We start from the raw sequence: 16,221 nt of genomic DNA on the forward strand, positions 1-16,221 counted from the left end.
ACATTGGAGTGTTCAAATTAGGAACATTGTGTATTACCACCCCGCTAGGCCCCATTTCGGCAGCGGTGAAAAAAAAGTTAGAATAATGCATGCCGTGTGACATGTGAAACTTACCACACCCCAACCTCAAAAAAGTCTGATTATGGGGATGGTGTGGTGCGCCTTAGCAGACTACTTGTTGAATTATTTTGCGCTAATGACCAACAAAGAAACCGAAGTAATACACGCAAACACAGAGTAGAAGCAAAAAAGCCTGTAATCCGCTCCAAGTAATTCGCGCCATGCACGAAGAAAATAGTGAAGAGATGCAAATACGATGTAGCATTAAAGAAGTCTTGTCTGCATGTCGCCAGACAATAATTCCCTGAGATTTTGTTTCATTTTGTTTTTGTTTTTTTATCTTTTGCACTTCTCTCGGGTACAAATAGGGTGAAGCATGTGAATTTAGACCTGTACGTTTGTAATCTGAGTTGTGCCAGAAACTGTTTTACCTGGCGAAAAGTACAGGTGGAAACTTGTTGAACTGTCTCAATCAATAAGAAGCCTGTTATATTTTTGTGAGGCTGATATGCCGACGCTTCCACTTTTTACTCTATTGGCATGGCTGGTTGAGTCTAAAGAAAAGGTTCTTCTGTGGAACTGTGCAGAAAATACCGAGCCCATGTAAGGTTCTAATTAGTTCGAGCACCTGCACTACAAAACACCGCATAGTGCGAAGGGACTGCTTTGTATTAACATTTTTGAAGTTGAAGTCCTACCAAATTCAGGTGGTACGAGAAAAAGATGACCTACCACTTTCTTCTAATTTACAGATGTTGATGCTGTACGATGCAATGGATGATCTGTGCATATCAGCTTTCCGTGTTGACCTAGACGACTCTGAGAAAGAGTGCCCATCATCGCATGAGCCCTTTCCTCGACTTTCCCAGATTAAAAAATTGATGCGCCCTAAGAAAATCACGCAAGGTATTCATTATCACATCATCCTTTCTTCCTAGTGTGTTACCGCATTGATACCGCAACAACTGTCGCGCTCGCGCGTACATGCAGTTGTCCCAACAGTTTACTGCTTCTAGATTTGACGTGATAATCCTAGTGCTACCCTGTGAGCAGAATAAATTCTTCCGGTGCACTTTTAAATGACTGTTGTGCCGGTGGTAGGTGGATTAATCGTCTTCGTCATAAATAGCAGTAGTAGGTGAGTGATTGAGACGCCATTGGGCGAGGGCGACCAGCCTTCTGTTCATTACGAGTGTTAACGAGAGATTTGTAGAAGACCGAGCAATGGCTAAGCACCAAGGTTGTCCTTTTGTGGCAGTCGTACGTTGTCTAACTGGCAAGGAAATACAGATCTACAAATCAAGATCTGCATACTTGTGTTTGGCGGTGTGGGTGTGTGCGTCTGCGTGCATGCGTGGGGCGTGTTTCTGTATGCTCATGTGAGTTCACGCGTGGGTGTGTGTGCGTCCGTGTGGGCGTGCATACGTGGACACGTCTGTGTGTGCGCACGTGTGTGCATGTGAGTGTGTTTCCGCATGTGTGTGTGCGTGCGTGCGTAGAAATGAGCTTAGCAAGCTTGTATGAGTTCAGTCAATGCCCATTTGGTTTCGGCGTAGTGTGGCCATTCTGTTAGCTTTATTCAGATGCCTTTGTATCATCCATGGTTGAAAGCTAAAGGTTTTTCCTGGACTTTCAACGGTCCATTTATTTATAAGCTCTATAGCCTATCAATCCCAGGAAACTGGAAATTTGTGTGGCTGGTGAGTACAAAATTTGGCCCTTTGATGAAAAGAAAACGCAACCTAACACAATCTAAATTCTCGTAACTTATTTCTCACGCACCCTCACTTAGCAATATTGATCCGCCATCTTTCGTATCGCACCCATGAAAGCTAGGAAACAGTTAACGTCGAGTTCTAGTTTCAGCTACATACAATGCTGCCAGCGTACGAAGGCTTTCCACTGTAGAACAGGAGGGGAGCTAGCAGTTTGAATAAAGTTAACATGCCTCTTTCTATCCTACCTAGTTCACTCAGTGGAAGGAGCGACAGCTCCACCTGACCAATCCTCAAGCACGACGCGCGTACCTCATCGACCGCACAAAGTGCAGAAATGTAAGTGGCAAAAGCTTTAACGATGCCTCGGGTTAAACTTTAAATTCCTGATATATTGAGACTGCTGCTGTAGTGCTTGGTCTTTAAGAAACAACGTTTTCCCGAAACTAACTCCGCCGATTTCATATATGCGATGATTACTCTATGGTTGACACAATTTATTACCGAGCCATTCAACAAGGCTTAGCTGAGTAACTTGCCAACGAGTATTTCGAAAACATTTTGTCTACCTGTCCATTTTTAGTCTTGGTTACTCTAGTCGTGAAAAGTTCTTCTTGAGGAAAGGGCATGCTGTTTCTACTGCGACCACAGTGGGCTGCGCCCTCTTGTCATCATCACAAGATCACGAGTTTTGCAGAGTTGTGAGCCAAATGCCCGTTTCTGTGCATTTCCAGCTCAATCACCAAAACTTTCCTACTTTACTGACACGCAAAAATTTACCCGCCCTTACAAGATCGCTTATCAGTAGTTGAGGCGATCCATTCTTCGGCTGGTAGCTCACTTTTTTTTTAGATTAGACAAAGTTTCATCAGCGCCGTGCAACGCCTTTCTTACTAGAGCATGAAGTGAGACTATCCAAAGTCGAAACATTAGCACTGCCACAGCTGGCACGGTTTTTACATGACACCGGGGTTCAGTGCACGAGTAGCCTCGTGCAGATTTATAAAAAAATACATATCTTTGCAGAACAAAGTCGTTGAAATGAAGACAGATAAAATTCGACAAAAACAGCGCATAAAGGCGGCCCCGCGCTTTTTCTAACAGTGCAACACAAAAAACGCAAAACAAATGTAGAGCCCTTTACCACTGTGAAGATGGAAAAACAGCGAAGCTGAGTTTGTTCGTAATTACATCGAGGTATGCATGTGACTTCCGAAAAAGAGACACGTATAACTGTCTTAGAATAATTCCTGAATTTTCATTTTATTTGTTTCGGTATAGTATAAACGAAACATTCACGGCAGCCGGGAATTTTTTTTTACAACTTCGCTTTGAACAAATTATGACAAGTGAATGAAACGGTGTAATGGTAGTGCCCTCTTACCGCTCAATTGCAGCATACTTTTTCCTAATATAGATGTAATATATTGAGGCCGCAGAGAATTTTACGTTAGGTCTGGAGCGAGCGCGTTTGTTGAGAACCTAACACAAAACAGCTTCACTGAAAAAGACGCCGTCTGAGCTAAAATCGGTACTGTAGAGGCAAAGAGAAACACGGCATTATGATAGATGCTTATCCTAGCACTGTACCAATCGCTGCCAAACACAAGAACAAAGGCTGTTTTTGCGTTCGGCTCCTCTAAGCCACCGCAGTAGGCAAACTTTCAGCCGAAAGTATTCTTAATTATTTATTTGTTCTTTTTAGATTTATTGTGATTTATATCCTCGCCCAACTTTTATTCACAGCATTCCAGGCGGAATCCTTAGATATTCTGAGGATCAGAAAATCGGTGGGACAAATGAGTTGGAGGTAGTCCGGGAAATCAAAAGCGCAGTGTAAGGAGTAGGGTTGGAAAGGGCTTTAAGGGCAACGCAGCGCGCGCTGCGACAGAAATACAGCCCTGCCAAATGAGGGTAGGCTGCTACCCCACGTGCAATACGAACTGCCTTGTGAGGTGGTCGAACAATCGGGGCCGCACAGGAGGCTCCTGGATATGGCGACTGAACGGAACAATCTTCAAAGGATGCTGTTCAGTGAGGTGATTCAGTGTGACATGCGCGGACGCAAATTTAACTTTAACTTCCTACAGCAGATCAACGGAGTCTCCAACTATTCTCGCATTCTTAAAAAGTTCTAAGCATGCCCCGTAACTTATTGTTCGTGTTACATCCGGAAACAAAATATCCACATATTCTTGATGTGTTTTTTACTGGCTTCTTGTCTACAAACGAGCCGCCACTCGGAGTAATTATTCCATGAGAGTGGCCTACTCAGGGTCATAGCTGTTGACGTTGATGTTGAGGGTTTTCAACAGAGAAGCTTTGCACAAGGCCAGTCCCAAGCCGAATAATTGGGAATGCAATGTACTCGTGGAAGTGGAACCACAATCATCACAGTTCGCTTTCTTTGAGTTTCTGAGTGGGGGGAAATTTCAGGCCCCTATGTTTTGCGGAGTAGTGTGGATGAAAGCCTGGTCCGAATGCAACTATGTGCTGAGTAATTCCAAGAACACGCCAACAAACTAAATTCGAGATTTTCGAAAGCTGGCACGTGGCACGTGTTTTGCCGCCATTATGTACTATGCGGATTTTAACCTCCAACCTTGGCATATGTATAACCCTCTTGTTTTCACAAATCGGCAAGTAAAACACACATGGGTTGGCTTGAAGGTAGGATTCGGTCAACGACATTCTTATAACCGGCATTTTTTTTTCAAAAATAATGCAAAAGTATTTTTGTACGGTGATCATAACTGCTTGTAAACGAATGACTGTTTTACGAGAAATACTTTATTGAACAAGGGGACGTTTGCTCTCTCAGTGAAACGCATTTGGTATGATGCGCTGCAGTGCTTAAAGATATACATAAACCTGACTTCAGTCATGAATATAAGCTAAGCGTCGTTCTATCATTGCTGGTTTCAGATGCCCTGTTGTGCGTGACCAAATCTGCGGACACCCTAGCTTATCTTATTGATCCTGTATGCACGCACGTCATCTACTCCTCCGTGTCACGCGAACCGCAGCTTGGCAAGTTTACACCAGCGAATGGTAAGGCCTCTCACACTTACCGCAAGTGTTGCCTTTTAGGGCAAAAGACCTAAACATCTATGTTTTAATCCCGCGCGTTGTAAGCTTCGCAATATAGGTGGTTCAAAAAGTTGCCGGGCGGGATGAGCCCGACATCCCGCGCCAGCAAAGGGAAACAGCAATGCACTTTGCACTGTAACTAACTCAGGGGTCACATTTGCTAGCTTAAGCGCCGATATTGCCTACATTCCTAATACAGCTGCACTTTTGGCGAATTTTGTCTTCAGAAAAGGCGTTCCAGGACTTCATGGCCCTAAAGAAGGACGAAAGTCCGCTACTTCTCGCCGAAATGGAAGTGTGCCAAGTCGATCCAGATGGCAAATTTCATGAGTCAACTCCCGGAGAAGTTGCCGACTGGCTGATATCAAGAAACCTAGACGGAATGGCAATCTTCTTGAAGTCGCCGCTCAAACACACGGATAAGTGGGTCGCGATCGTGGAGGTAACAAAATAACCCTCTCCTCTTTCCTTCGAGGGACGTAATGGACGCCAAATGTTTTTTTTTTCTCCTCAGCATGTTGTTCCGTAGCACCGCTGAAGCAAATGAGTATTAAAACTCAGGCTTACGGCAGGTTCACAAGTTGGGCGTTACTCACCCTTTGCACCTTGCTCACGTGGCAGGAGAGTGATGTATTCAAATTTTCTTGCGCAGAACCTGTCAACAAAACTATAATCTATTGTACGTAGACAGACCTGCGCCATCGGACTCCTATTAGTTGCGTATACCCGGAAAACTTTCAGTGAAATCGCTCATTGGCTGCAAATTGGGTATGCGCTTGACGGTCGCTCCGTGTCTGCGAACGCCGTATGAGGCTGCCGTGGCTGGACGTCCATATTGGGCATGCACCGACTCTAACGTTCCCCTTCGACTTCGACGTCTAACGTCGTTGATCGGCATCTGAAGTGCTACGCAAAATGGGTTTGTCATTAAGGACACCTAATGTTAGGGCTTGACATGTGCCTTACCTACCTGCTCAGGAGGATTGGCCACTGATTATGGCACGAGCCATCAGAAGTGTAGTTCCCCTGAACTTTTTGGCATGTTATTTCTCAAACTCCGAGACTTACTTCTAGAATGGAAAATACCTGTTTTTAAGTAAAATTGATTCAACGCGTTTCAGCCAATGACAACAAATTTGCTCTTTTTATGTAAGAAATTCGTTCCATGTATTCATTGGACTTGTTAGTCTAATTGTCTTGTTAGAAATGCCACAGCTAGAGATGGAGACATTTCTAACTGTCTGCCTTTTAACCGCGTAGCATGCCACATGTGACCTTACGGAAGCTTTGAGCGTACCTCATCCTTTACACTTTGCCACCCCGTCACCATTTGCCTAATTTCTAAGTTTGAGTTTTAAATGAAGGGTTCTATACACCTCTACCCTAACCAGCCCTAAACCTATCGCATGTAAACCACTACAGTCAAACCCAGTTATAACGAACAGCGTGATTCAACGAGATTCGTTCGGTATAGGAAGTAGTCCGATATATCCGATCCCGCTTATAACAAACTTCAGTTCAAATTCGTTATAAACAATGTGAACAGTTGATTGAAAACGCAGTAATTGAAGAAGGGCCATGCCACTCACCATGAGAAGCTTTGAGTGTTCGATATAAAGCTTAATTCGCTGTATCCGAGTTCATTATATTCGGGTTTGACTGTACTTGCGTAGGCGCTTTTTGGCCTTCGTTGCACTTGCCCACCGAGACGAACACATACAACAAAAAATGCTCGTTTAAGGTTCAGGTACTGTTTGCACCTTAACATAGCTATTTTCACTGCTCATTAAAACCATTCTACACTTTTGTATTCAGGCTTTTTACACGATACAAAGTTTTCTGCACCTCACGCTCATTCCGCCAGCATTTTGGACACATGAACACCCAAACACCATCTACAGGGCGCTCTTGGGCCTCAGACGCACTTGCGCTTTTAAAACGCACAAATATCCACTGTACTACACAAACAGTAGCGCAACCGCACGCATGAAACCCGCTGCAAAGAAACCATTTTGTAAAAGCAGCTGTTGCTTCTCAATCAGCAGTCCTATGTACTAAAAATGTAGGAGTCAAAAACCTTTTGAATACTAAAAAACACTAGAAAACTGATTTATTTCCGAGCTATGTCGAATTAGAAAATTAACGTTTCTGTGTCTCTGTATGCCTATTCATATTTTTTAGAAAATATGGGAAGAATTTCAATCCAACAAGATGAGACCTCTGCTTGTACTTGGCATGGATTTTAATACAGAAGAGGACTTCGCTTTGAGTGAACGATTTAACAGGTGAGACACGCTCCCCTTGCATTGACGCTCGTTACGCGCAAAGCTGTGTAAACTAATGTATCTTCAACAAAAAGACGCATTCCATTAGTAAAATGGATGCAGCCTTCAAAAGAGTAAACGTCTACTCCAGCTCTGTCAAGCATTTCGCTGCTATCGACGCCTGTGCCCGTGTGCCCACTTGTGGAGAGTTAATAGGCAGAATATGCGCACCGTGCTCTGTAATAAAACGACGGCATCACGCTACTTAAGGCTTAGGTGTTCTGGAAGCACCTGTCCTTATTCGGTCTTATCTACTGCTTAAGAAATTCAGGACACCTAAACTCTCCTTATGATCTAGTGCATGTGAAGGCGTTAGTGTGTGACTAGGCCTCATCACCGCGTTTCACTCCTGCGGCTTGTTCTTGGCGAGAAATTCATCACAATAAAATCACTGAAAAATAATATGATTGAGATTATGATGATTAAATGATAAAGCATGGGCGATCACGCTTCACAGCTGCTATTGATGCATACGGTACATTGTACATCGCCGTATACACCGCACCGATGAAATTGTAAGCGCAAGCTTCGCGTGGAACGTAACGCGCTCAGTGTATAAACACTCACTCACTCGCTATGCGCTTTAACGGAAAGCGTCCAATTTCCAAATGTGTTATGTCGTCATTGTTTCTCTTTTGCGCCTTTTTCTTCTCTCCGTAGCTATGACTCCGAGGTTTGCCCGACCATTCTTGTTAGCGCTGTGCAAACGCCATCAGCCTAAGTCTGCTTTCCAACTTTCGTAATCGCTGCCTGTGTAGTTAGCACGCTCACATTGTTCCTCTAGGCTTCACTACATGTCTGTATCACAAGTTTCTAAGCCAAAGGCAATACGCGCTTACTAATCCACCTATTCGGAGTTAACACATAGTCCGAGAATCACCTTGGTGTAAGCCCTGCGGGCTCTTCTCGTCTTTTGGAGGCCCTGGGTTTCACTCCGAGACACATTTACCCATTGTTTTTAACGCCAGCTACTTTATTTGTTCAGAGGAACACCCCGGCCATGTGTTTCTTTGTGTTTTTTATTGTGTGAGCGTTCTGTCGATTTAGAGGACATCTGTTGGCCATAGCGCCAGATTTTCGACCTACTGAGTTAATTATTCTTGTCCTTGATATTAATACAAATATTTTTCGGACACAAAAAATTATAAAATACACAAATATGGGCACCGAATTTATGAGTGTTTAATTCTTTAAATACCGAGATAAAGAAATGATAAATGGGCTTTTACGCCAATCCCTTGCATTATTCATACTAAAGTAAATTTTTCGGAGTTGCAGGGCAAGCACGATATAGTGTGACTATCATTCACGAACCTTTCACGAAATAGCGGGTTTTGGCTCGAGAGATAAAAGCATGCCGCACCCTTTCCTGGTGCATCATGAAGTACCTCCATCACTTAGTTGTGGCCATGAATGCGGCTGTGTACTAGTGACCTTGTAAAAATGTGAGCACTCCTAATCGGTTCGATTCCGTTCGCTCTAATAGAGTCTCTCGTCATTATCAAGGCCAATACATTCCAATATTCTAAGATAGTTGAAAGAAACCGCCACTTCGCAGAAATGTAATAAAGTCGGAACGAAAGCTGCACGAAGTCAAAATAGTAAACTTCTGCCAAAGTGTTTCGAACTCTTTAACGTGTGTTCTTAACCTCCAGTGTCTTCTTTTGATTTACCAGCTTAGTTTACAACCACAGAAATGCTTAGAAACGTTCTTTGGAATATTTAGGTTCACCGATTTGCCATTAACGCAATTTTGTTTAAGCCTCAAGGCCAAAGAAAATGGCGTTGTAGGTACAAATTTATTTTGAAATAATATGGCCATTTATAATATTTTGCGTGGAATAATGTAGGTGTTTATTGACATTTTTCTTGCGTACACAGGTAATAAGGCTTCTATAATGACATCAAATCAGCTGTATACTGTGTTATTGTAATCTTGGTATTTAATTCTCGATGAGTGAACCCACGTCGAGGTCGAGTAACCTTAAGTGTACGTTTCCGAAAACTTATGCGTATATTGCTGTCACAATAACAAGAGTAAATGAAACGTTATTTCTTTATTTAATAATGCCTTGTTATTTATTTAGGGACCGTACACACCCACGAATCACTTTGAATTGCATCAAACCATCCCACAACCTCTCATCATTGACTTTTTTAGACACTTCCAGGAAACTTTTAGTGAAGCAAACACCATATCATTTAATGCACAGGGTTGAAAACGGTGGCGGCAAAGTAGGCGAAGGTGCCTTCGTTATCGACCAAAAAGCGTACACTATTTTTTATGGGCTGTGCTTCCACAGGCGTAGGTAAATCTGTCAGCGGAATAAAAAAAGCACTAGGCATATTCCGACTCCCTCCAGCGTAAAAATTTCGCCCACTTGCTACGTACACAGTGTTGTGTTGGGTCGCTGAAAGGGCACAAAACGGGAGGTGGCATGTAAGCTTATTTCACATAATCTTTGCTTCACAACGACCCGTTGTCTCGCAGGAAAACAGATTACTTGGTTCTCATAACGCACCTAAGGCAACCTGAAACCCCGTGCAAAATCGGCTTTCCATCCAGGCCAACTACTGAGGCAGACACAGATCAATTGGTGAGACCAATATCTTACGTTATCTTGCACAAACATTTGCATGTGACCGGCTGAGACATCTGGGGTTGAGCACCAATTGCACCTCTCATTTCAGACAAAACTTTCGGGTATGTCTAACGAGGCAACCATTCCGTGTGTCACCTTTAACCTTGCGGTTCGAAGCTTCCACCTGCTGAAGGCCGGACAACCCAATGACTCGTGCGATGAAGAAACCTGGACAGACTATGCTGAGGTGACTAATGCTTCTCAAGCCACATAAGACAGTAATTTATGTTAGGGCTACACTTATTTTCACTCGATTTCCAGCCAGGATTTCTTTTCTTCCTAAACAACTGTTCACTGTCTCAGCTAAGCACTTCTTCACTCCTTTTGCAAATGGCAGCGTTATGGCATTTCTGGATGACGGGTTCTAGATAAAAAAACTGGCTTTAATTATGGAGCATTTCCGTCATCATAAGGTCAATTCGTAAGGTACCCTCACTGCACCGCACAGTCCTGAACAGTTCGTATAAAAAGCAAGTAACGTTGACTGAGCCTGATGTAAATACTGTTGCTTTGGAATGACTTTCCCTAAAAATGTGAATCGAAATGGCCTGTGTGCTTTGGTTGCTGACATTTACACCGATTTTAAAGTAAACGATCATATACCACTGATTTTCTTCAAGGTCTGTTATACAACAAAAAAATCGGATAGAAGCCTGTATGAGATGCGCTACACTGCTGATGAAGCGCAGCTGCTGACATACGAAGGGAAAGTCTTCATACAGAACAAGGTAAGAGGATTTATTGTTTGCTCCGCGACATGTATGTTGCTTGGCCTGTGGTATTATCTGACTGCTTGAAAATTATTTACCTTGTGCAAGCATATTGAAACTAATCATTAGCATCAGACACCGCCTTGTTTGCCGGCATTGATGTGCAAGCTCATAGTCGAAATCCTACAACTTCTAACTTTAGGATAATCAAGTTGTTCCTTGGAAACACAGCAAGAACCTTTCACTATGTCATGTAATACAGGCCTAGTTTAGGGTAAATTTGTACACTTTCTGTCTGCGTATCTGCTATTCTCCAGAGCTCTCGCAAATATTTCTGACTGACCTAAAATACAAGAACACCCGTAGACAAAATTCGGCGTCTTTTAGCGGATCCTAATGTAAACTACTTTTTTGGTGTCTCGAGCCTATGATAAAAACCTATTATTTTGGCGCATCACATTTTAAATTTTGTAGCAACCTAGGGCAAACCTGAGCTCTCACACATGCTGAAATACATTATGTGGTCCGGAAGGTATTAAGCTGTGCTTTTTAGTGGCCCCAATTATTATCTACGAAAAATGAGGAACCAATCTAACCCCAGACTTGTGCCGTATTGAAAACAAAATTTACGGTTATCTTGTGTAGTTTTATTAATTGTGAATGCAATAGACCTTAAAATTGCCTGCTGAACATGCAATTCACACATTTTGAATAATAAGGTGGCCATAGCCTTAGACATTTACAGTTCACGGTGCAAAGTTCGGTATCAGGGGAGTACTGATGTTTGGCTGTCCGCTTGCAGATGTCACAGCTGTCCAGCCTAAAGCACGGCTATTGTGCAGCTGCATTTGAAGTAGACCGTGAAAATCCACGGGACAACTGCCCAACCGAAGGGAAACCTTTCTCTCGGCTGCGCCTCATCGGTGAACTGCTTTCGGACAGCAGACGTGTGTATATTTTACTTGCGTTATCTCACGGTGTTCTTCCGCATTGATTGCTGCAATGATAGCTCCGTGCCAAGCTCGAAGACCTTATGTGACTAAGTACTCAAAATTAATGAGGCACTTATCAATTCCCTTGATCAAGGTATGAGAAAGTGCAAAATAAATTAGTCAAAGCTATACACCATAACTAATGTTAGTCAAATTTTTGCAAAGGTACTTATACAATCTAACGTTCGAACGTAAAAAATAAAACATTTTTCTGTTGTCATAAAATTAAGCGCATTATCGGCATGTTCTAGAATTTTCGTCTTAATAGCGTGTGAGGAATTGTGTATTGTTTAGTGTTTTTGTTGCAAGGTCATGTTGCAGCAGGCCCATAGGCTTCTGTGATCTCTAAATAAAATTTGAGCTTTAAAACGCCTATTGACGAGCATCGAGTGAGTCTACGTGCATCCCTTGGGCCCATTAATTCATTTTGCCATTTCTGCGAACTTATTATAAAGAAGTATTTTTATACATATAAAAACCTGAGATGTGTGATATAAAATCGGTGTTATGTTGGCACGGCAAATGCAAGAGTTGCCGCACATTACGTTGCTGTTATGCTCGCTACTTTTTTTTGTTTACAGCGGAGGAGCCAGTCTCTGAACCAGTGCCTGAAATTGAAGAGACGGTTGGACCATCATGTGAGAACTCAGTTGTTACGAAAATCTTTGAACATAACTAGTTACGCATTATCAGTACGCCTCGCGGCAGAGGAACACCCTTGCTTTTTGCTCACGCATCACTAAGCACGGCGTTACACATAGCTCGCAAAAAATAATTTTAGGCAGACGGTTCTTCAGTGCATACATTTATTCGCGCCAGCACCGCAGCCGCATAACGTCAATAATATCGCGCACCATGCCAAAGCAGGCCATAGAGGCAACATGCAACATTGCTACAGTGACCGAATTCCATGGTGGTACAACAAATATACCAGGTTTTTAGCAACATTTTAAATAACACCGAAGTGAATTTCGTCTGTCTTTTTTGTGGTTTTATTCTACAGTTTACAGTTGCAATTTATGCTTTTATTAACAGGACTATAGACCCGTAGAGATTCACTGGCGGCTGTCAAAGCAAACGTGCGCTATGTTCGACTGCCACACAAACTATCGATACGTCGTCACAGTTGGTCGAAATGTTTGATGCCCTAAAAACTTCAAACTTTTGGTTGTCACTAATATTGTTGGTAATTTTGACTTAATATTGGCTCACATAATGGGTTGCGCGGCTTAAACGGGTAATTTTAACCTTCGGGTATTCGAGCGCGTGCGGCTTTAGCGACTCTAGGCGTTGAATGGAAAAGACTGGCAGCACCTAGAAAACATTAGGACTAAAATTTCTGTATAACATTTAAGATTGAGAAAAATCATCATCTGAATGTTCATAAGCTAACTACTGCTATAAATTAAAAAAAACTAATATGAACACGAAAATGCCTGAAATAAATCTCGTCACAACTTCTGTCCGTTTTCTAGACACGCAGCCGATAAACAAACCGAAATCTGTGAGCACGACCCCTCGCGGGCGAAGCGGAGAGCGCCCGAAGGAGGCTTTTCGGAAATGTAAGTAGCCTGCAAGTCCAGCAGTCGGACTGTGATTGTCTGACATGATTTCTGACATTCCAGTTGGACTCGTCTGCGTAGCAGCTGTGACAGACACTCTGCACTACCTTTTGGAGAAGGTGTGCGACTCTGTTGTATACACCAGTGTCGCTTACCGCGAAGAAGAACCGCATTTCGCTCCTGCAAATGGTAAGTTAGCCAGCTACATCTGAGACACCAATCCTGCTTACAGTTAGCGTTTAGAAGATTCTTTACATTTGGTTTTCATTTATCTTTTGGGTTATTCTGGGAAGTATCCATTTTCGAGTTTCTCTCGAGTTCTTGCCGTCATTCCTGTTTCCGCAGCCGTCCCTATAAATGATGCGGGCAAAGCAAAGTTTATGTTTCTGTTAAACGGTAGACTGTACAGCAACCCATTCGTACTGGGTTGCTTTCATTACCTTGAATGTACTGGCACAAAACTGGAAAGTCAGCGCACAACAACTTAAGTCAAGCTGAACTTAGGCATATCTCCAATACGCCGAATAATTTCTTATTTCTATCGTAATTCCAGACATTTTTTTACACCGTTAAGCTCTCGTTTGGTTCAGCCCGCCGATCTCATCAAATATCGATAATTTACTATTTCAAAGACGATTGTTTCTACTGCTACTTTAACCTAAGTTAGTAGGAATATTCGAGACAAAACATCAATGAATAACTGTTATTGGCGTCTGGCGTCCTGTTTTAATTAAAAATAATTTGCCGTTGGTTATTTGCGACAGCAAACCAAGTATACGCGTTGAAAACAGTTTGGAAGTAAACATACGAAAACGCTCACGCCCGAGCTAAGACCTCGAGCCAGCATTCCAAGAAACTCAGCTGTAATAAAGGTTCTAGTCGACGGCGCGCGAGCAGTGGAACGCGGGACAATTGAATGAAGGGAACGCGGGAACTGAAGAGACGGGAAGGCAAGAGAATGAAGCGAAAAAATTGAATCCGTGTTTATTGTGAGAGGAGCGATGCGGGAGGGGAAGAGCGTCGGAAGCGGGCGCGAAATGGGAGGGATGGCACAGGACCATCGTTTTTTAAGGCGTTAGCAGCAAAGCGAACAGATACGCTTTATATAACAAAGTCGCTTTTATAACAAAGTCGCTTGTGGGCCTGAATGGCTAACATTCTAGAGATTCTTCGTGGCGTTATTTGGTCTTGGATGACCTTGCATCGTAAATAAACATACGTGCTACGTACAAAAAATACATCTGATGCAGAGGGCAACAACATGCCCATTGAGCTTGGCTTCGGCCCTTAAGCAAGCTACAGCAACTTGTTCAACGAAGCATCGATGAATCTAAAATATTCACTTTATCTTAAAACGTATAACTTATTCAAGGAACATGATACTCAAGAGCATGACACTCGTGAAAACATGCTCTTACAGTTGTTCTCAACAAGGCAAGTTTCTTTCATTTACATTTGTTTTGTTTCCTTGAACACTTTATTATTGTCGCTTACTTCACACAAACTCCAGCTATAAGAAGGGTCCCGGTGATTCCTTTCTGTGCGCAGGGAGTACCAATCGCATAGTTCCCTCCGATTCTCCGTCCGCCGTAACACCTTCAGCATGATCACCTTCGTCCTCCATAATGAGCGTTAGGAAGGTTTAGTATAAGGGCCTCCTACACACTTGTATAGAGCATTTTAAGGAGGTACCACACTCGTCTGACACATTTTAACCACAAACGCAGGACATTGAAGGATCACCACTGCTAGCCGGCCTACGTGGAACTGATTCATTTTAAAGTTTTAGCGCGCAGAAACTGGGACAAAGAAAGGAACACACGGACAAGCGCCTTCCTTCTATCAACTGAGTGATTTCATCGAAAAGGACGCCCGTGTACGCATTTAGCCTTACATTGCAACACGTGTAGATGTACACCCTGGTTCGACAACACTGTCCTTTTGTTCAAGCACCACAATAAAACATCAAGAGAAATCGTTGAGGCATTCCATATTTCTCATCTAAACGAACATTGTGTAAGCCAACCCTCGGTAACATCGTTAGATAAGGAACTTTCGCTCCTATCCTTGTTGGTGTGAATTTTTTGCTATGTGCGCCGTCGATGGGTCCCTGTACTGGTGTGTGCAGTGTTGTAGGGTAGAAAAGTTTGTTTTTTGATTAAATCACTCAGTTGATAGAAGGCGCTTGCCGATGTGTTTCTTTCTTTGTCCCCGTTTATGTGCGGTAAACCTTCAAAATGAAGGATCACATAACGTGGCGCCGTTTGCTCGTAGATCCTATCGCGCCATAAATGACATCCTACTTCTGGTATTTCTAACTTCTGCAAATATTATTTTTAGGTCAGCGGAAAAAATACGTATTGGTTTTGATTTCAGCTTAGCGTAATGCTGTTTTCAAAGTCAGGTTTTCATAGCCTCACGCTTCCCACAGCGTAGTTTAGCATGTTGCCCCTGTGTTGCAAGAGTACCCGCACGAAAACTCCACCCACACTCAGGTGATTGATGCACTGTTTCACAAACTGTTTTGTGCACTGTATCGCTTTGCAGACCGCGCCTTCCACACCTTCGCCTCCTTGAAAAAAGCCCAATCTAAACCAAAGTTTTTGGTTGAAGTGGATGCATTGCAACGGTCGGAAGCCCTGGAGAAGAAGGAGAAAGTCGACGATTTCGTGCGCGCCCTTCTTCTTTGGCTGCGGGAGAAGAACTTGGACGGCGCTCTCCTCTCCTACGACACTTTCGCTGAGGATCCGGAAACCTTCAAGGATGTAGCTCAGGTGATCATACATTGCTGGCAAGAGGCTAAAGCTTTGGGCTGAACAATGTCGGGGTGAAATAATTAACACAAGACGGAACACCGTCAATGAACAGTTTTTTCCCGTGTGACAAGTCGTATCGTCGCTCCTCTACCGCTAACTGGCGCTCCAAACACTAAATCTACTGATAAGATTGCACACGGGCGTCAGTTGGCATCGGTAGGCTGCGATAACGTTAAAATTATTTTGATTGTCGCTATTTTGTTTGTTTAGCCTAAACTGTTGTGGGCGTAAGTTGCAATCGGTAGAATGCGAGAACGTTAAAATTATTTTGATTGTGCCTATTTTGTTTGTGTTTAGCCTAAACTGTTGT

The 16,221-nt window shown here is 43.0% G+C and overlaps 1 protein-coding gene across 1 annotated transcript in view; it reads left to right on the top strand.

Moving 5' to 3' along the window:
• Nucleotides 1-16,221, top strand: part of LOC144153310 (uncharacterized) — a 212,228-nt gene that overhangs the window by 140,321 nt on the left and 55,686 nt on the right. The window contains exons 49-61 of the mRNA XM_077684961.1: nt 813-966; nt 2,028-2,114; nt 4,701-4,826; nt 5,093-5,307; nt 7,047-7,150; nt 9,681-9,786; nt 9,881-10,018; nt 10,452-10,559; nt 11,344-11,488; nt 12,115-12,171; nt 13,009-13,095; nt 13,159-13,284; nt 15,643-15,869. Coding sequence (XP_077541087.1) covers nt 813-966; nt 2,028-2,114; nt 4,701-4,826; nt 5,093-5,307; nt 7,047-7,150; nt 9,681-9,786; nt 9,881-10,018; nt 10,452-10,559; nt 11,344-11,488; nt 12,115-12,171; nt 13,009-13,095; nt 13,159-13,284; nt 15,643-15,869 — 1,680 coding nt within the window. The remainder of the gene's footprint in view (nt 1-812; nt 967-2,027; nt 2,115-4,700; nt 4,827-5,092; nt 5,308-7,046; nt 7,151-9,680; nt 9,787-9,880; nt 10,019-10,451; nt 10,560-11,343; nt 11,489-12,114; nt 12,172-13,008; nt 13,096-13,158; nt 13,285-15,642; nt 15,870-16,221) is intronic.

This window comes from Haemaphysalis longicornis, unplaced genomic scaffold, assembly GCF_048455015.1.
Source record: "Haemaphysalis longicornis isolate Haplotype H1 unplaced genomic scaffold, Haemaphysalis longicornis Haplotype H1 scaffold_9, whole genome shotgun sequence".
Taxonomy (NCBI): domain Eukaryota; kingdom Metazoa; phylum Arthropoda; class Arachnida; order Ixodida; family Ixodidae; genus Haemaphysalis; species Haemaphysalis longicornis.